This window comes from Acomys minous, assembly GCF_964271855.1.
Source record: "Acomys minous genome assembly, chromosome: 1".
Lineage (NCBI taxonomy): Eukaryota > Metazoa > Chordata > Mammalia > Rodentia > Muridae > Acomys > Acomys minous.
In genome coordinates, this window is record NC_140483.1 from 129873052 (window position 1) to 129894914 (window position 21863).

General features: G+C 40.3%; 1 protein-coding gene across 1 annotated transcript in view; it reads left to right on the forward strand.

The window, feature by feature from the left end:
- Positions 1–4663: 4663 nt before the first annotated feature.
- Positions 4664–21863, forward strand: part of COQ3 (coenzyme Q3, methyltransferase) — a 32480-nt gene continuing 15280 nt past the window's right edge. Inside the window, exon 1 of the mRNA XM_084796615.1 lies at positions 4664–4822. Within this exon, the coding sequence (XP_084652741.1) occupies positions 4714–4822 (109 nt within the window). The 5' untranslated portion in view covers positions 4664–4713. The remainder of the gene's footprint in view (positions 4823–21863) is intronic.

The following is a 21863-nucleotide window of genomic DNA, read 5'->3' on the forward strand; positions in this document are numbered from 1 at the left end:
AGAGGCAGCTGAAGTTTTGTATAACAGGTTTTAAAAGATCTTCCCATCTTCCACAAAGAAAATGGTTTTAACCTAATAGTCTGTCAAAGTTTGTAAACTGTGCCCATGGACTTTTGTCAAATTCCAATTTTAAGGGTGTGGGAAAGGGCCAGAAAATGACCCTTCTTTTCTTTGAAGGCATCTGATCAGCTTTCTAAACTTTTGCGGGGGGGATTGGGAGTTCAAATAATATATTCTCTATGTGTATAAAATGTGATTCACTCCTGTAAAATGAAATTGCTGGAAACAATCAGGCCATTGCACCAGTAGAGTTATTGGTAATGACTGTTTCCACTAATAGTCTGGAACTATATAGTCACTCCTGTTTTACATGCATAACACCTTGGGGTTAGAAATAGGACATAGACTCAATATATTTATATATTTTAAATATAATATGACCTCAGCTTAATGGAGGAATACTTGTGTTATGCAGGATTGTGTCAATTACATCACATTAAAATGGTCTGATTTTCTGTTTCCAAAAACTATGACCAGTGAGTGGTCTCCTGTGTGTCACTGCTTAATGAGTAGTAGGCATTTTGACAAGTATTCAGCTGCTTCAGGGTCTGTTTTTTAAGGTAAAACATTTAAACAATGATAGTTGAATCTCTGAAAACAAATGCTTTTAAACTTTAACTGAAAAAGAGAAAGAGAAGTGCAAGTGCAGAACACAGAAAAATTTTAAAGTATTATGCTTTCGTACCAGCAATAGTTCATTTGAAAAATGCCAGGTTTGCCAAGATCAGTGTTTCCTCAAAATGAAGACAGAAATAGATTTGTTTGTGTGCTCTTGTACCTCAACATAGCATCTTAATTTTGAGCAGTTACGCATTTATCTAAAGGAAATAAATCTCTGAATAAATGCATGTTTACCAAAATGGCTGTTTACAGTGCATTTAGTACAATATTTATAAAGTTGCCATTTCACAGAACAAAAATAGCTGGAGTTCTATACAGTTCAGTCATCAACAACATCTGGAGACAAAATGTGCAATATTTTTATGTAGGTGAGCTAACACAGTGTACCTAATTGAAGAATTATGATTAATTTGTAATAGATAAGTTGTATAAAAATTTCATACCTTAAAGTGTTTAGATCAATCTTCAAGTGAAGTATTATTTTCAAAATAAAATTCTACTGAAAAATTCTGCTGGTTATGATACATACATTTTTAGACATACAAATGAAAGCCCAAAGGAATTTGCCAGTTTTGCTTAATAATTTGCACGCTTTTTATCATTAAATCTTAACTTTCAAAAACCAACAAAGTATTTATGATTATTAGTATATACACTTGTGTTATGATTGTTTTTCCATCTGTCAGATATTTGTGGAAAGTTTATTATGTCCTTTACATGTGATGTAGTATTTATCTAAGTGGGAACATTTTTTTAAATAGGGTTTGCATAACTTAGGATGTGAATGCTAAATCATATATGAATGTTAGATGTAAAATTTGGTTATGAAAACCTTTTTAAAATTATGCTTTTGAAAATGACTGTTCTCCCGGAGGTCCTGAGTTCAATTCCCAGCAACCACCTGGTGGCTTACAACCACCTGTAATGGAATCTGATTGCCTCTTCTGGTATACGTGAAAACAGAGCACTCATATACATAAAATAAATAAATTTCACTTATAAAAAAAGGGGTGCTGGAGAGATGGCTCAGTGGATAGGAACACTGAAACATCTATTCTAGGCAGCCTACAACCTCCTTTTAACCCAGCCCCAGAGGCAAGGCATCCTCTCTAGCCTCTGTGGGTACATACCCATACATGGCACACATACACAAACATAGACTAGAGAGGTGGATTGATTCTCTTCAGGGCTGGTAAGTTGACTCAGCAGGTAAGGTGCTTGCCATAAATCCTGATGACCTGAGCTTGATCCTCAGACCCCAGTGGTGGAAGGAGAGGACCAACACTGAAAGCTGTTCTTTCATAATTTTTTCATATCTTAGGTGTTTTAGAGCAACCTTCAAGTGAAATATTATTTTCACTTTAATAATAATGTTTTTCTTAGTATTAAATAATATTGTTCTGTAACCCTTGCTTTGCGCATGCCTGCTTGTACACAGTAAGTGCAGGGAAAATAAAACATTTAAAAGAATAGACACTCTCTATTGTAGGGATCATAGTGTTGTTGTGGAATGCAGGCATACTCCACCCCAGTAAGCTAATATAATGTAATTTGGGGAAGAAAACTACAAGTTTTGTTTCAGGCCCCAAAATATAAATATTGTGCAGTTTCATTAATGTGTATGTCTCCTGCCTTGTTGATTGCTTATCGTAATGACGTAATGCACAATAGGTAAATGTCCAAATATAGTCCATTTTAGCGAAAGTTGTCTTAAACATGAAGTATGATGGCACATGAGCTTTGCAACTTTTGAGAAATATTTTAAAGTTTATGTGTGCTGATGTTTTGACATACACTATATGTATTCCTGAATTACAGTTGTGAACTGCCAGGTGGATGCTGGGAATTGAACCTGGGTCCTCTGGAAGAGTAGTCCGTCCTCTCAATCACTAAACCATTTCACCAGACCCAAGATTTATTTATTTTTTTTAATGGGGTGTGGAGTGTGATCTCTCCTGATACTGAGCTGTAAAATTTTTTATTTGGAAAATTTTAGGAATTGCATAAGGACCAGAATTCCTATAATACATCTTTAAAGACATGCTTGCTTTTATAGACACATAGGTTGTTTTTTCTTAAAAGTTAAACATTTTTAACATTAAATTTCCAGGCTGTGATAGTGATAGTAGCTGTGTATTTTCCGTGTTAGGTGTCCGAAGGGGCCTGAAGAGCGTGTTAGGTGCCCTAGGTAGAGAGTTAGAGGTGGTTGTGCGTCACAGTGGAGGTGCCGAAAGCTGAATGTATTTCCTTGCTGGGCCATTTCACCAGCTCTCCTGTAAGTTGTTTTAAATAGAATTTGGCAAGATAGAGTTTCTCAAGCATTACCAACTGATAGACTTTTTGAGTAAATAAAAGAACTCATTCAGCTGAGTGGATGTAGTAGTAGATTGTTCAAAGGATAAAACTTGTATAGACATAAAGGAAGTGACTTATCCTTAGTTTGTTTAAAAAGCTTTTGAAAACACATGACAAATGTTAAATAGGTGTTGAGTTTTCTAAAATATGTATGTTAGTTTACAACTTGTTCATAAGTAATACTCTAGGACAAGTTACTCTAAGATATTTCTGCAGCACTGGCTACATATTGCATTACAGTCAACAATTTTATTTCTGACACAGCTTAGGCTTAACGTACAGAGAAAAAAGCTTTTTGTTGATGTGCTGGGGATTAAGGAAGTTCTTTGCTTCTGACCAGTATTTAAGGCACATCACTGAGTGCCTTGCTGGAGTGAGACTGGGAAGCTGTGTGGTGTGCATTTAATGTAGGTACAGGGCATGTGCGGGAAGTCTTTGGAACTTTAATCATACTTGCTCTGTTGACTTTCCTTGCATCTGTCAAGCCAACAAAAACATAAGCCATGCTAACTTTTGTATAGAACTTTTCACCTTCGTTTGGAGAAATGGCCATATTTCTTCTAACAAAGTGACTCTGAATATGATACAGCAGCTGAGAAGCCTGCAGCTGCTTTTAAAAGCTTAATATTTTAGCTTAGAGGATGTAAATGAGAGCTTAGTAAATTTCATTAATTCAAATTTCCCCTCTCCACTCCTGGCTTGCCTTCGTTGCTATGGTAAAACACTGACTAAAAGCAACTTGAAAGAAGGGTTTGTTTGGCTTAGAGATCCTATTCCATCATTGAGGGAAGATCTATAATTGAAAACTGCTCGTTGTCTTGCCTAGTGTCTTGCCAGTTCCACTTCCCAAAGGACTGGACACACCCCCACACTCCCACACATCAATTATTAATCAAAAATGCCCTCAAACATACCAGTTCATTCTAATGAAGGCAATTTAAGTGAGGTTCTGGCCCAGCATGTGGCGCCTGCCTGTAATTCAGCACTCAGGGAGGCAGAGACAGGCGGATCTATTGAGTTGGAGGCCAGCATGGTCTACAAAGCAAGTCTAGGACGGCCATGGCTACGCAAAGAAACCCTGTCTCGAAAAAAGGTCAGGTAAGGCTCCCCATTTCCTGGTGAAGCACGTTAATGTCATGTTGACAAAAAGATAGATGATAGATAGATAGATAAATAGATAGCCAGTCAGAAGTACTGATGATCCCTGTTTCTACTTCCGAATTAACTTTGTCTAAACAGTGTTACGAGTTTTCTGCTACATAAAGTGTATCCTCTACAGAATATTAGGTCAGATTCAGAAAATTTACTTTAAATTTGGACTAATGTTTTCTGTGATACTTGAGCGCCTTGAAAGAGTAACTCTGCTCTCTGAAGAAGTGCTTCCATACTTAAGTGATTTTAAGCATTGAAGTCAGGGTCTTGCAAGAATATTCAAGTCTCCGAGGAGATACCGGCTAAATACAATAAGCTCGCCGTGATACGTAGGGATGATTAGGAACATTTTATTGTTTCATTGCGGACATAATTTGTAGATGAGTTCGAATAACAGTGGCCACTCAAATTAACTGTGATGTAAATGCAAAAGCCAGCAGCAGAGGGCGGGTGTAGCAGTCGGAACCCTTCCGTTAGGGATTTGTTGTGAGGAGGGACCGGAAAAGAAGTGCAATTCTTGTCGCGATGTGGAGGGGCGGAAGGCTGAACACTCTTGGGGTTCGTTTTCTAGAAACCCTTGGGTTTGGGTGTCCCAGCGCCGTAGCCAAGCCTCCTCGTATAACTTCATGGTCAGGTGAGTGTTGGTGCGGGGCTTTTTCTGCAAGCCTCTGGCGACTCTGCGCAAGCGCGGCGGAGCGTGGTAGGCAGTCGCCAGCTGCCTGTTCGGTTTACTAGCAGCGCCCGCCACCACGCCCTCCGGGTTGACCTCCAGGACTAGGTGTTGCCCTCACCAGCGGCTGCGATCCTCTAGTTCGCAGAAGCTGGGAAAAGCTGAGGACTAAATCTGGGCCTCTGAGAGCATTTCCCGTGGGCTGCCACCGTGTCGCCTTTGCCCTGTTTTATCCGAGCTCTATAAGCCTGGAGGTGGTTCTTGTTCTCCTTACCTGACCAAGAAAGACGCACCTGGTGACCGATCGCAACCTCTGTCTAGCTATTTTGTTGCTCATTATCTTACTGCCTCATCTCCGCCAAAGAATGTAAGGATCCCAGGTCCTCTAGAGCAATCTGAGCCATCTCTCCAGTCTATTTAAAAAAAAATTTTTTTTTCTTATAATCAAGTTTTTAAAGGAGTATCTAATCTATCTTGTGGATCAGGGAAAGTCTTTTACGAGGTAGAAGAACAAGTGTGGTTAGAGGGCAGGAAGAGAATACAGGATGTTCTAGGCTATGACAAGCTCATGAAAAGCCATGACCTAGAAGTGACAAGAGGAGTAACATGACACATACATAATGTTTGTTTGTAACAGTTGGAACTCACTCTACAGATCCAGGCTGGCTTCAAACTCAAGAGATGTGCCTGCCTCTACCTCCCAGGTGCTTCAATTAAATGTGTATATCAACACACCCAGTTTTTTAATATCTTTGCCGTATATGTGAAAGTGTCTGTGAAGGCCAAAAGAGAGCAGCAGTCTCCACAACAGAAGTTACAGGCGGTTGTGAGCTACCCCATGGGCCGCTATAAGCAGGCTCTGGTGCCCACATGGCTGTTCACAACTGTGACTCCAGTCCATTTGGGTCCCAAATGGCCTCCGTGGGTACTGCAAACAAGGGGTTCACACAGTATGCATAAAGGTAAACACATAAAATAAAAATAAATATTAACCGAGCTCACGGTGGTGCATGCCTGTAATCCCAGCGCTTGGAGAGGCAGAGGCAGGTGTATCTCTGTGAGCTCGGGACCAACCTGGTCCACAAAGTGAGTCCAGAACAGCCAACAGCCAAAGCTACACAAAGAATCTCTCTCCCTCTCTCTCTCTCTCTCTCTCTCTCTCTCTCTCTCTCTCTCTCTCTCTGTGTGTGTGTGTGTGTAGTATGTAAATGATGACCATATTTAAGACCTCACCCATGATGAATTAAAATTGTATTAGCAAACCATTTCACTAATTATCAAGGATAAAAATATTTCATTAGCAGTGTATGAGTGGTCAGCGTGAGTTACCAAGTGCTAGACACATCTATTATCTATAGGGTTTTTAATTGATTCAATATCTATGAATGACGGTTGCTCACATTTGGACATATTTTTTGGTAATTAACCTAAAGGAGCATTATAGAAAATTACCTATTTAATCAATTCCATGGTTTTGGTATAAAAAAGAAATAACCTAAATGCCTATTGATAAAGGGTTGCTTGAATAAATAGAGTCATGCAATGGATTACTATGCAGTTCCTTTTTTCTTTTGGTTTTTTGAGACAGGGTTTCTCTGTGTAGCCTTGGCTGTCCTGGACTCAATTTGAAGACTAGGCTGGCCTCGAACTCACAGGGATCCTTCTGCCTCTGCCTTCCAAGTGCAGGGATTATAGGCTTGCGCCACCATGCCTGGCTCAGGGTCCTTCTCCAAGTACTATCACATGGGGGCTTAGATTTCAGCTAGGGATTTGGAGGTGCTCGGGAGGTAAAAAAGTCTATATAACAGAGATCCTTCTGCCTCTGCCTCCAGAGTGCTGGGATTAAAGGCATGCACCACCATGCCAGGCTTACTATGCAGTTCTTAATTAAAGCAAAAAGAACCTCTATGCAATTTTATAAAGCAGTCTCCAAGAAAAACTGGTAAACTAAAAAAGAAAAGCAAGCTGCAGGAGGATGTGTATGTTATGTAAAATGACAGGAATTGATTCATTAAAATAATTGCATATGTATGAAAGGTTTCTGGAGGCTTGCAAACAAACGTGTCTGCCTGCAAGTAGAGAGACTGGGTGGTGACATGGAGTTGGAGAGATATGCTGTGATTAAAAAAAAAAGAAAATTATTTTAAATAACTTAAATCACAGCAACAACAAACCCTGTACAGAGTATACATAAACATTCTTTGCCTAGAGCATCTAATTATACTTTTTGTTGGTTTTGAGACTTGGCCTCACTATGTGGCTCTGGCTTGTCTGGAACTTGCTGTGTAGACCACGTAGATAGGCTTTGCTATTAAAGGCATGCACCACTTGACCCTGCTATCATTTAAAATTTACGATTAAACATGAGAAAAAAGTATGGTCTTTGTTTTTTTGAGTGTGGCTTATTTTGTCTAACTGATTTTACTCGGTTAATTTTCCTGAAAAAAAATCATAATTTCATTTTTCTTTGGGCTATGTAAAATTTTGTTGTGTGTATATACCAGATTTTCTCTATCTGTTGGTGGATATCTAGACTGCTTTCATCCCCTGGCTACTGTGAATAATTCAGTTCTAAACCTGGACATGGAAGTATTTTGTGCATACCAAGTGGTGTGGCTGTTCTATTTTTCAGTTTTTGAGAAACCTCCATGTTGATCTCCATAGTTACTGCATAAATTTTCTTGTATTTCCCTGCAGCTGAGGTTGTTGAATATTTTTTAAGCTTTATTGACCATTTGTATTTTTTATTGATTTTGTGGTGGTGGGGGGCTTACGTGTGGAGGTCAGAGGATAAGTTTTGAGAGTTGATTCTCTCTACCACGTGGGTTCTGGGGATTGAACTCAGGAATACAAGTTTAGTAGGAAGTGCCTTTACTTACTACCCTGTTTCTGGGTTTTTGTTTTTTGTTTTTGTTGTTATTATTTTTCAGTTCATTGCGAATGGATGAATTGGGTGAGGATGATTACTTTTTGCTGTTCTTTACATATCTTGGAAATCAATCTCTTGCCTCATACATACATTTTGGAAAAATCTTTTTCCCCATTCTGTAGGCTGTCTCTTTTCACTAGTGTTTATTCCATTTGTTGTCAGATTCTCTTAATTTCTCATAGTCTCATGTGTCAGTTTTGGGGGATTTTCTGTGATACTGGGTTCCCGTTCAGAAAAACTTTCCTATGTATTGCCCTATTTTCCCTATGTCTTCTTTTAGTAATTTCAGAGTTTCATATCTTACATTGAGGACTTTACTCCATTTTGAGTTGACTCGTGCAGAGTGAGAAATCTGGGCCTCATTCCATGCTGTGTATGAAGGCCAGTCTTCTCAGCAGTTGTTGAGGGCTTTCCCTTTTCTCCAGTGTATTTTTGGCAGTGTAGTCAACACTTATACTATAATGTGTAGTTTCTTTCTGGGTCCTCTATTCTGTTCCACTGATCTACATGTCTGTTTGTGCCAGAACCATGCTGGTTTTGTTATTGTGGTTCTGTAGTATAATTTAAGATGTTGTGATACCTCCAGCGTTGTTTTTTTCTGCTAACAGTTGCATTAGTTATTTGAGGACTTTTGTAGTTTTATAAAAATTCTAGGACTGCTTTCTCTAGTTTTGTGTAGAATCCCATTGGAATTTTACAAAAAGAATTGTATTTTTTATTTTATGTGCATTGGCTCTGCCTGCATGTACGTCTGCAAGAGGGTGTCAAATCTTGGAGTTACAGACAGTTGTGAGCTACCATGTGGGTGTTAGCAATTGAACTTGGACATCTGGAAGAGCAGCCAGTAGTCTTAACTGCTAAGCCATCTCTCCAGCCCGTCTCATTGGAATTTTGATGGTGATTCATTGAACCTGTTGATTGCTTTCAGTGATACAGCCATCTCCACAATATTAATTTGGTCTAGCCATGAGCATAGGAGATCTTTCCATCTAGTGCCCTTTTCACTTTCATCAGTGTTTGGAAGTTTCGTTATAGAGATCTTTTCACCACTTTGGCTAGATTATTTTTAGGTTTGTTGTAAGCTTTAATGGATGGAACCCCCTCTAAATAGTAATAATGTGACTTTTTTTTTTTTTTTTTTTTTTGGACAGAGTTTCTCTGTGTAGCCTTGGCTGTCCTGGAACAGGCTGGCCTTGAACTCACAGTGATCTGCCTGCCTCTGCCTCCCAAGCGCTGGGATTAAAGGTGTGTGCCACCACCACCCAGCCCAGCTAATAATTTGACTTTTTCTTGTCCTGTTTGTATCTCTTTATTCATTCTTATGCCTTTCTGCTCTAGCTTCAACCTTAAGCACTGTAGTCAACAAGTGTGTGGAGAATGGACAACCTTGCCTCATTCCAGATTGTAGAGGAAATCTGTTTTCCCTGACTTAGTATAATGTTCATGTGGGTTTCTTGTGTTTAGCCTTTGTTCTGTTAAGATATATTTCTTCTATCCTTATATCTTTGGGGCTTTTAGATGAGGGATGTTGTTGAACTTTGTTTTTAAAGATTGAGGTGATTGTGTGTTTTCTATCTTAAGTCTATATTTGCTGAGACATATGAATTTATTGAATCAAGCTTATATCTATGAAGTAAAATCAACTTGGTCATATCACATTATCTTCTTAATGTGTGGCTTCTTTTTCTTTTCTTTCTTTTTCTTTTTTTTTGGGGGGGTGCTTATTTGTTTGTTTGCTTTGGTTTTGATTTTTCATGACAGAGTTTCTCTGTGTAGCCTTGGCTGTCCTGGACTTGCTTTGTAGACCAGGCTGGCCTCAAACTCACAGTGATCCACCTGCCTCTGCCTCCTGAGTACTGGGATTAAAGGTATGCACTACCACACCTGGCCTTAATGTGTTTTTGAATTCCACTTGCAAGTATTTTGTTGAGCATTTTTGCATCGATGTTAATCAGGAAAATTGGTCCACGGATTTCTTTCTTGGTTTGTCCTTATCCAATGCTGGCTTTGTAGGATGAGTTTGATAGTATTCTTTCTATTTCTATTTTATTGAGGCTGTCCGAAAAGCACTAGTGTTCTTCTTTAAAGGATTGGTGGAATTTAGTTATGGAGCCTCTTTTCTTTGTAGGGAGACTTTTCTCTTGCTTCACTCTCAATGATCCTTAGGGGTCTGTTAAATTGTTTTTTATTTACTTTTGGCAATTTATATGTGCTTAGGAATCCATCTACTTTTGGATTTTCCAGTCTTTCGGAACATGTTTTCATGGATCTCCCTAGTGGTACTTTGTATTTTATTGGCTTATGTAGTAGCCTCTATCTCTAACTTTAATAGGTTAGCTCATTTGCTTTTTCAAAGAACCAACTGTTGTTTTTCCAGTGCTTGGGATTAAACCAAGGGCCCTGTGCTTTCTAGGCAAGAAATCTACCACCTCGGTACATCCTCAGCCCCGTAAAGAAACAATGATGATTGGTTACTTAGATTGTTGTTCCTTTAGTCTTTATTTCATTAATTTCTGTCTTAAACTTATTATTTACTGCTTTTGAATCTTAATTGTTCTTGTTTTTCTAGGATTTTGAAATACATCACTAAGTTATTTGAGAGCTTTCTGATTTTTTGAAAAACATAATCACCTGTGACTAAGAGCTTTCCTCTTAGGACTGAGTTGTATTTTCAAAGGTTCTGGAAGGCTGTGCTTTAATTTTTTTGAATCTAGGAACTTTTAAATTTCCTCCCTGATTTCTTCAGTGATCCCTTTGGTCATTCTAGTTTCTATAAATTGGTATTGATCTCTTGTTTATTTTACAGTGATCTGATAACATATAAGACATTGTATCTATTCTTTTGGTAAGGCTTGATTTATGTCCTAGAATGTGTTCTGTTGGGTGCAAGGTTTTGTTTTATAGATATGTTAATTCCATTTGATGAATGGTACAGTTTAACTCCTGTTTATTTTTGTTGATTTGTGTGTGTGTGTGTGTGTGTGTGTGTGTGTGTGTATGCGCGAGCGCGCGCGTGCATGTGCGTGTTTCGCAGTGTGTGTCTGCATATGTGTATGAAGGCCAGATTGATGACAGCTCCCTTCCTCCATCGCTCTGCACCTTGTGTACTGAGGCAGGGTCTCTCACTTGCTGATTTGTGTAGTCTAGGTAGCTTATGACGTGTATTCTGTCTCCACCTGACTCCCCGTATCCACCCAGCATTAATGTGGGTATGAAGATGTGAACTCTGATCCTCATTCCTGTGTGGCAAGCACTCTGCTCACTGAGCCATACCCCCAGCCCTCTGTTTTTATCTTTAGTTTGATGACCTATCTAGGCATGAGAGCAGGATATTGAAATTACCTATGATTCTTGTATCAGCACCTATCTGACATTTTATGTGCACATTAGTATTTATTTTATGAAATCAGGAGCTCCAGTGTTCATTTTGTGATGAATTGTTTCCTTTATTAATAGGTAGTGGCCTTCTTTGTTCCTTCTGACTGATTCTGTTTTATCTACTTTCTGACAACAGAGTAGCCACTCCAGCTAATATTAAATTTCTGTTTGCTTGATCGATTGGTTTCCTCCTTTGGACTCTCAGTCTGAGTATCTTTACTAGAGAGTGTGTTTCTTATAGACAACAGCTAGTTCATCTAGTTTTCTAACCCAGTCAGCAACTCTGTGCCTCTCTATTGGTTAGTTGAAGCCATGTACACCTAAGGTTGTTATTGAGGGATGTCTACTAAGTCCTGTACTTTTCTGGTTGTTTGGTTTAATTTTATTCTTTGCTTTTTCCATTATTAGTATAAGGGACTCACTCATTTAAGATGTTTAGCTTTGTGAGTTATTTGCTCTCCTACCTGTCTTTGGCAGCTCTCCCTTGATGATCATGATGACTTGCTTTCATTTGTGCTTGTCTTGAAACATCCTTAATTCACTGCCACTGTTATTTCACTTCCTGTGCATGGGTGTTTGCTTGCATCCTTGGCTGTGGACCACTTGTGTGCCTGCTGTCATTATAGGCCAGGAGAGAGCATCCAGTGCCCTAGGACAGTACTTAAACATGGTTGTGAATTACACATGGATGCTGGGGAATCCAAACCAGTTTCTCTGGGAGGGTAGCCAGTGCTTTTAACTGTTGAGCCATCTCTCCAGCCCCCATTGCCAATTTTAAAAGGTAGATTTTTTTTTAGATATAGCAGCCTTGGTTCATATTTATTTAAGAGATTAAAATATATTTTATTTCATGGTTTCCTATTTTTGAGGGTTGCTGATCAGTAGATCTAGTATTACTCTCATGGATTGACTCTGTAGGTGAGTTGTGCATATTTTTCTTCTTACAGTTTGTAATATTGTTTCTTCACTTTGCATTTTAAAAATAGATTTATTTTTTATTTTTTATTATGTATATGTGTATGGGGCTATGTGCACATGTGTATAGGCGTCTACATGGGCCAAAGATTTCATATTCCCTGGAGCTGGAGTTGCAGGCAGCTATGAGCAGCCTGACATGGGGAACAGCCTGACATGGGTGCTATGAACTTAACTCTAGAAGAGAAGTGCGTGCTCTTAACCAATGCTTTGCATTTTTGATAATATGACTGTAATGTTATAAGAGGCTTTTCTCCAGTCACATCTATTCAGGATTCTAAGTCTCCAAATGTGTTTTGAATGTTCATGTTCTTCTCTAGATTTGAGGACTTTTCTGCTCTGATGTCTATGGATGGCTATCCTATATATTTGGTGTTTATCTTAGCTTGTTCTTCTAGGCTGTGGATTCTTAGATTTGTTCCTTTGGTTGTATCTCATTGTAGTTATTTTCCTTATTGCTATTTGAATGCAGTGTCTAGTCATCCTTGGCCTCCATCCCCGACACTCTACTTGATTCTATTGATGATGCTTTCCACTGTATTATTTATCTACTTATTTTTGAGGCTTTATTTTCTAATATGTCTATTTGTTTTTATTTTTTAACTGTGGTTTTTTTCTTTTTTCTTTTTTAACTGATTTTTATTGTTGCTGTTGGCTTTTTCATCCATGTTGCTGATTTTTCTTTCTTTCTTTTTTTTTTTTTTAATCTATTTTTTGCTAACTTTTTCCTCTCTGTTATTGAGTTTCCTCTCTTGGACCTGGACTGAATCCATCTGTTATTTGTATCATCTTTGGGGTCATTGATCATTTTCTCGAGAATACATTTGAAATCTTCATCTGGCATTTGACCTTCGTCAGTATCTTTGGGTTCTGTGGTTGCAGTACGGTCTTTGGAGGAGTCATGCTGTCTTGCTTTCTGATGTGTTTTACATTTCTGTGTTGTGATTTGCACATCTGTCGGTTTGGATATCTCTTCTGGATTGGGAGCATCCTCTTATTAAGTGGTCTCCTCTTGAACACTTAATCCCCAGTTCACCTGGCAGAGGAAGCACACTGCTGTGACAGCAGCAACACCTGCCATATAAAATACATCAGCACATGTAAGATCAGTTACAGCACACTGCTCCATCAGCAGTAGACACATCACTGAAAATGGAAAACCACGGTAGAATGTCTAAGAAGTGTAAGTGTCAAAATAGTAAGTAAGTAAGATATGGGAAGAAGGCAGGGAAAGTGACAGAGAAGAAAGGAAGAGCATTGTTATTCAGACAAAAGGAGAAAGGGAATGTTGAATGTTAGGGAACTGAAATGATAAGGGCAAAAGATTAGAAAAAATAAAAAATAAAAGAAGGAAAAAACACCAAAAAATTTATCAGTGATAAAAACATTCAAGATGAAAAATACATTAATGCCAAAGGATTAAAAAAAAATCAGTAAAGCACCTGCCACTCAAGCAGGAGCGCCTGTGCATAAACCCAGAGCCCACATACAAGTCCACTGCAGTAGCTTGTCTCTAACTCCTGCAGTGGCAGATGGCGTGGGCCGAAATGGAGTTCTGGAGCTCACTGGCCAGTCAGCCTAGCCAAGTGAATGAGTTCCAGGCTCTGTGAGAGACCTCATCTTACAAAGTAAAAGTGATTGAAGGACACCTGATGTCAACTTCTTTCCTACACACACACACACACACACACACAGATGTATACACATATATATGCATAGACACATACTGCATCCACACACACCCACACATACCTTTATATGCACACCACACACAAGTGCATACACACTTTTTAAAAATGGAGATGTTATGTAACAATTTCTTCTGAATTGAAACATTACTAGCAGGAATAAAGGGCAGAGTCACTAATCTCACAAGTTGAGAAAGCTGAAGGGAACAAGATTCACAAAAGCCTCTCCTCAAGTTCATAGAAGAATTAAAGATTGCTGAGAGGAGAGGCTCTGACCCACTCAGCTGCTTGGAAGCCCTGCAGAGAGCCCTAAGGTTGCAGCATCATGAGTCCTTTACTCGTGCTGGGGTAAAGCCGCCCCTTACCTGCATTCCTATAACTAGTGCTAATGAACTCATCAATTTGCTAGTTGGACCTTGGGGAGAATAGTTACTATGGTTCGTGGTTGGCTCTCTATCTTAGATATATAGATGTTTGTTTGCATCTCCCCTAGTAGGCACCCAAGTAGAGATGAACTGAACCAAAGATGAGTTGGATAGGATTGGTTGCATGGCTCCCTGCAGAGGATGCTGAGACATGCAACTGAGTCTGATCCATGTAAGGGTGAAGCACCATGGGAGGATCTAATAAGGCTAAGTTTCCCCGTGAGGTAGTGTACCTCTTTCCTGTAGTGGTGGTTGGCAGGCCTCAGAACCTGTGACAAAGGCTGAGCTGTCTGGGAGTGGAGCATCTTTGTGGAGAATTCCAAGATGGGCATCTTCCTGTACTTGGTAGGGTGGCATGTCTTCCTGGTGAATGGGTTCCACCTTCTGAGTTATGGGAATGCCTCATAAACAGCTACTGGGTTGAAGAATGTTTACCAGTCCCCAAAAGTGGGATGTGTGGGTTGTGATCTTAAGCAGCTATGGCTTCAGTGGTATATCCTTTGTTTGGGGCAGTACAACATGCATATGAGGCTCAGCTGTCTTCCAGAAAGAATTTGTGGGAGTAAGAGAAGATTACAATGTTTTTTAAAAAGCAAGCAAACAACCCACCCCCCACCCCCAAAAACGTGCTGTTTCTAGCCCCTGTGTCAGTTGCCAGTTTGAAAAGGAAAGTGAAAAAGAGAAGAGGAATGGAGGTGTTGGCATGTTGTTTCTTACAGTTGGCAAGATTCAACTGAAAGAGAGTACAGATTGGATGTGTGCTAAAGAGCCCTCCCTAGGATCCAAAGATGTGGAACCCCTGGGAAGAGTCACACAGTAGGAGGGGTTAGGGTAAAGGTGATAGAAGATAGCCCTCAGGTCCAGCGTTTAATAAGAGAAAGAGAATCCATGACTGAGCATGCAGATAGGGATCTTAGGAATGACTGAATGCACGAGACCATGCAAGGGAATGTTCTGTCGCTCAACTGCTTGGCTTGCAAAATACTGTTTGTTTGAGACAGGGTCTCACTATGTAGCTTTGGCTATCCTGGAACACACTGTCTAGACCAGGCTGGCCTTGAACTCACAGAGATTCACCTGCCTCTGCCTCTGCCTCTCAAGTACTGTGATTAAAGGCACGTGCCACCATGCCCAGCTCTGTAAAAGACTTAAACAAGCAGTGAAAGACTTGGTCATAGTCTTTGCCTTACAGCTGCATGAACATGTATGGGATTGGTCTGGGTGCTGTAGAGGCAGAGAAACTGAACAATATAACTGTTCACCCTTTCTTTATATAAAGGCTATATAACCTCAGCCAATAATGAGAGAAATAGCTTCCTTATGGACAGGCTTATTACAGACCATTAGAAATACTTGGTTGGGGTGGAGAGATGGCTCAGTGGTTAATGGCACTGATTGCTCTTCCAGTAGACCCAGGTTCAAACCCACATGACAACTCACAACTGTCTATAACTCCAAGATCTGACACTCTCACGTAGGCATGCATGCAGGCAAAACACCAATGCACATAAAATAAAAGTAAGTAAATAAATAAAAGAAAGAAAGCAAGCTGGGCGTGGTGGCACACGCCTTTAATCCCAGCACTCAGGAGGCAGAAGCAGGTGAATCGCTGTGAGTTCAAGGCCAGTGTGGTCTACAGAGTGAATCTAGGACAGCAAGACTACAGAGAGATCCTGTCTCAAAAAAAAAAAGAAAGAAAGAAAGAAAGAAAGACTTGGATATAAAAGACAGTACAGGAAGAACATGCATTACTGGGGAAGTGAGAGAAGTGTATTGATGTCTAGGTCTTCAGGCCAGACAGAACTGTGCTTCAGGAAAGTTTAGAAAGAAGTCAACTCTTATGAATAAGGCTGCTATGAACATGGTTGAGCAAATGTTCTTGTTGTGTGCTGGAGCATCTTCTGGGTATATTCCAAGGAGTGGAATAGCTGGGCCTTGAGGAAGCCCTATTCCCAATTTTCTGAGATAGCGCCAGATAGATTTCCAAAGTGCCTGTACTAGATTGCATTCCCACCAGCAATGAAGGAGTGTTCCTCTCTCTCCACATCCTTGCCAGCATGTGGTGTCACTTGACTTTTTGATCTTAGCCATTCTGATGGGTGTAAGATGGAATCTCAGCGTTGTTTTGATTTGCATTTCCCTGATGACTAAGGGGGTTGAGCATTTCTCTAAGTGTTTCTCAGCCATTTGATATTCCTTTGTTGAGAATTCTCTGTTTAGTTCTGGGCCCCATTTCTCAATTGGGTTATTTGGTTTGGTGATGTTTAATTTCTTGAGTACATTTACACTATGGAATACTACTCAGCTATTAAAAACAAGGAATTCCTGAAATTTGTGGACAAATGGATTGAACTAGAAATGATCATAATGAGTGAGTTAACCCAGAAGCAGAAAGAGTCAAATCGTATATACTCACTTATATCTGGACACTAGCCCAAGGGGCATGTCCCATGAAAGTCTTCACTTACCAGGAAAGTGGGTAGAGGGGAGGACATCCTATTGGGACTCTAGGTGAGAGAAGCATGGGAGAATGGCAAAATAGAAGAATCCAGAGGGTCTTAGAAACCTACAAGAAGAACATTATGATGGGAAGATCTGGGCCCAGGGGTCCTGCTCAAACTATGGCACCAGCCAAGGTCAATATGTGCAGTAAACTTCAAACCCCTACCCAGATCTACCCAAATGGACAGGACATTCTTCACAGCTGAGTGGAGAGTGGGGTCTGACTTTCACAGGAACTCTGGTGCCCCATATTTGACCATGTCCCCTGGATGAGGAGACCTGGTGGCACTCAGAGGAAGGATAGCAGGCTACCAAGAAAAGACTTGATACCCTATGAGCATATATAGGGGGAGGAGGTCCCTCTCAGTCATAGTCATAGGGGAGTAGAGTAAGGGGGAAATGAGAGGGAGGGAGGAATGGGAGGATACATGGGATGGGATAACCATTGAGATGTAATATGAATAAATTGATAAAATTTAAAAAAAAACAAAAAAAGAAAGAAGTCGACTCAAAGGGCTTTAGTAGTTTTGCTGAGTCCTAGGGTGGAACATGATCTGTACAACATAGCACAGGCTTTGGCATCCCTGAATAATCTAGTCTGACATCTAGATCATGTTTGTAAAATGTTAAGCACTCAGAAGGAGATAAAGGAAAGAGAAAGCAAACAATGGGTCCTGTTCCCATTGGCTGAGAGTGAACTTAACAGGCCTTGTGTCTGGCTGGAGTTCCCAGGGGGAAACTGATGAAGAGCCAGAAGCTGTGCTTGAGAAGTTTGGGAAAGCTTTGAAGCTTGACTGGCAGTTCACTAAAGGGTTACAAGAAGAGATGGAAGGCAGGTATGTCCCCACTGTACCCCTTGCCAAGGAGGAAAGACATGTTCTAAAGTTGCCTGAATGAAGGCCATATTTAGGGACCAGGAACATTTTTGTGGAATTATTGCTACTCATGAGAAAAAATATTAGACTTTGATGGAATACATACTGTTGGTTTCCTAATAGACATTTGCGTGTGTCTCCACGAGAAAAGCCTCATATATCAAAAGGTAAAGTCGAAATACTAAGTATCGAGAAGGAAAAAAAAAGAAGCAAAAAATTAAGAAAAATGTCTGCCCCTAATTGGAGAGGAAAAAAAGCAATAAAAAGTTAGACAAAGTAAAGGGAAATGACAGATACAACAGAAAATAAAAAGAGGGCTGGAGAGAGGTGTCTCAGTGGTTAAGAGCAATGGTTGCTCTTGCAGAGGGCCTGGATTTGGGTCCCAGCACCCACGCTGTGGCTCACAACCATCTGTAACTCGAGTTTCAGGTGGTCTGATGCCCTCTTCTGACTTACGTGGGAACCAGGCAAATAAATGCTTATACGTTCATACAGGCAAATCATACATACAAAACAAATACATCAAAAAACAAGAAGATAATGGAGGGCCGGTAAGATGGCTCTTGATACCAGCCCTGGAACCCACATGGAAAAAAGAGCCAACTTCCAGAAGTGTGCGAGAGAGTGCACGCGCGCGCGCGAGAGAGAGACTTTCCAGTTCCTTAAACGTTGTTGGCTCCTAGACCTGGGCTTAGAGGAGGAGTGCCAATTGAGTTTGGGTTTGTGCTGTTGCTGGGTGTCCAGTGTCTTCCAGCGTAATCTTTATAATAGATATTTTCCTTCTTTGTGTACCAGAAGCCTCTGCTTGACCACAATTATCATTGTATCCTGTGAACAGGGAAGATACCACCAGAACCTCCCCAAATGATATAACATAGGGCAGCTATTTTAGTTGAGGGGTGTCCCCCAAGTGAGCTGGGAAGTGACCCCAGCACTGGCATGAGTACAAGCAGAGAAGTGTTGCCCTATCTTCGAGGCCTCCAGAGTATTAAGCACCGTGCTGAAGGGATGTCGCTGTGGATATGATGTGCCCCTTTGGGACTTCAGAGTTTGTGGACTTGAGCAGGGAAGGACAGAGGCATCTTCAACATTCCATCTACCCACTGGCTTCAGTATCAGAGCTACCAAACTCCAGGCTAATACTCAGTCGGTGAAACCTGGTTCTGACCTGACAGTGGGGGGAGTTGGCATTATGCATTTCCCACCCTGAACTAGCCTCCTGCTCTCTTGATCCTTTGGCTCATTTGCCCCTTCTGCTTCTTATAGCTGCTTGGGCCATCCTTCAACCAGGAACTGTGGCCCACTAAACTGGGGTTTCTCAGACTGTGGCGTTTCCATGATATAGCTCCTGGGGTGACTCCGTTCTTACCAATAGTTTTTTTTTTTTCCCCAAGATGAAGCCTGGCTGCTGTCCTCTGAGCAATACGGGGTGACAAAATGGGATTTCCCTTTGGTGCTGCTGAACTGGGCCTCAGAGGGATCACTATCTGCAGGTGGATTTGAGGGTGTTGACCCGAGGGTGGGACTTCCTGGGTCTTATCAGCTTTACTTTTTGGAAGCAGTTGGGGCATGGCTGGCTGGGCGTGTGTGTGTGTGTGTGTGTGTGTGTGTGTGTGTGTGTGTGTGTGTGTGTATGTGTGTGTCTGTGTGTGTATGTGTGTGTCTGTGTGTGTGTGTCTGTGTATCTGTGTGTCTGTGCTTGTGTACATTCCATATCTCTGAGATTAGTGTTCATATAACACAGTTGCCGAGTTGCATGTTAAGTATATGTCTTACTTTATTGGGAGCTGCTAAATTGCTTTCTAGAGTGGCTGTACTCTTTTACATGCCCACTGCCAATACATGAAAGATGCAGTTGCTTCTTTCCTGGTCTACATTTGATGAAATCAGTATTTTTAAATTTTAGACAATTTACCTGGGCAGTGGTGGCACATGCCTTTAATCCCAGCACTTGGGAGGCAGAGGCAGGCAGATGGCTGTGAGTTCAAGACCAGCCTGGTCTACAAAGTGAGTCTAGGACAGCCCTGGCTACACAGAGAAACCCTGTCTCAAAAAGCAAAAAAAACAAAAAACAAAAAAACCAAAAATTTTTAGACATTTTGATAGGTGTAGTTCTCACTGTGGCTTTCATTTGTTTTAATTAATTTGTATTAATATTGAACATCTGTTTTATCCTTTCACAGTCACACACAGAGAGAGAGAGAGACAGAGAGAGAGAGAGAGAGAGAGAGAGAGAGAGAGAGAGAGAGAGAGAGAGAGAGATCATATTTATCCCCATTATCCTCTGCAGTCTCCCTTTCATTCCTGAAGAAGAATCCCTTCTTAACAAATCCCCCATCTACTGTTGTTAGGTCTTTCTCTGTGTGAGACCCACTGAGTTCAATTCGGGTTGCTTGCATGAACATTAGTGAGTTTTTTTTCTTCCACATTTTATTTTGTGTGTGAGAGTGGGGTGATTGCGTGCCACGGGCACACTTGTCAAAGTCAGAGGACAGCTGTGGGAACCCCAAGGATTGAATTCAGGTCATTAGGCTTGATAGCAAACACCTTTACCGAAGCTAAGCCATCTTGCTTTGCTGAAGTTAAATTTTGCTAATTTTTTTCCTACTGGTTGTTTCAGGTTGTTGAACTCAAATCTTTAATTCCAGGAGCTTTTGTTCAAATGTAAGATTTCCTTGGGGGCTGAAGAGATGGCTCAGCAGTTAAGGGCACTGTTGCTCTTGCAGAGGACCTAGGCTCAGTTCCCAAAACCTACAAAGCAGTTCATGATCTCTGAACTCCAGTTCTAGGGTAACTGACACCCACTTCTGGCCTCCGTGTAACATGTACACACACACACACACACACACACGTAGAACACTCATATACATAAGATAAAAATAAATAAACAAACAAATAATAAACTGAGGACTACTTAGGATTTTCTACATAGACAATAGGAACAGTTAATTTTCCTTCTTTCCATCATGTATGCATTTTGTATTCTTTTCTTGCCTTATTGCCATGGCAACAATCTTGTTCCTGATGTAGGTAGTGTCTTAATCTTTTATCATTAAAGTTATATGTGAACTATAGGGATTTTATAGGTGCTTTGTAAAATAAGTTTCCTTCCGTTCTTATTTTTTAAGTCTTTGTCATAGATGGATGTGAATTTTGTAAACCACTTTATCTGTCTCAGTCAGTATGGTTGTGCTAACATTGTTTTTTGTTTGCTTGTTTGCTATATTTCCTATGTATTTCTTGATTTTATCTGTTAATATTTGTTGATTTTGTTTTTTCAAGACAGGGTTTTGTTGAGATTTTTAAGTCTGTTCTTTAGGCAAATTAATCTGTAGCCTTTGGTTTTTTGAGTAATTTCATCTTTGTAAAATGAGTTTGGAAGTGTTCTGCATTGTTGTTAGGGCTTTTGTCTTGCTTTATTGCTTTCAACATTTTTTTTTTGCTTAAATTTTTTCATATAATATATTTTGATCATATTCCCTTCCTCCAGCTACTCTGAGATTATCCCCACCTTCCTACTTCTTATTGTTTTTCTCTCTCAAATAAATAATTAATCAATCAAAAATCAAGGGGTTGGAGATTTAACTCAGTGGTAGAGCACTTGCCTAGCAAGCACAAGGCCATGGGTTCGGTCCTCAGCTCTGGAAAAAAAAATCAAAACAAACACAAACCTCAATAAGAGAAGGAACAAACAAACAAACAAACAAACAAGATAGGGCCGTGATATATAGCACGGGCTGACTACCAGATTGCAGTCTCCCTCTCTCAGCTTCCTAAGTGCTGGAGAGACTGGGTAGCACTGCTGTTTCTTCTTCCAGGAGCTTTGTTGAGATGTCGGATTCCTTTGGGACTTGAAGAGATGGCTCAGTGGTTAAGAGCACTTGCAGCTCTTGCAGAGGTTCTCTAGTGGAACTATCTGAGCCTGGACGTTTTTAGAAGGCTTTTAACTGGGAATTTAGTTTCTTTAGAGGTTAAATAGTAATGATTATGTCTGTCTTTTTGAATAGTCTATGAATGCTTGAGAGGATGTAGATTCTATTGCCATTCAGTTATCTGTATTGCTCAACAACATTCAGTTTGGTGTCTGTGCTGATTGCCCCCTCCCCCGCCTCTCTCTCTGGCTGCTGATCCGTCCACTTAGAGTGTCGGCCCTCCACTCTAGCTGTGGGTTTTTGTGCTTTATCTTTTAGTGGATTATCCTTTTATCATCATTAATGTCATTTTTGTTTCTAA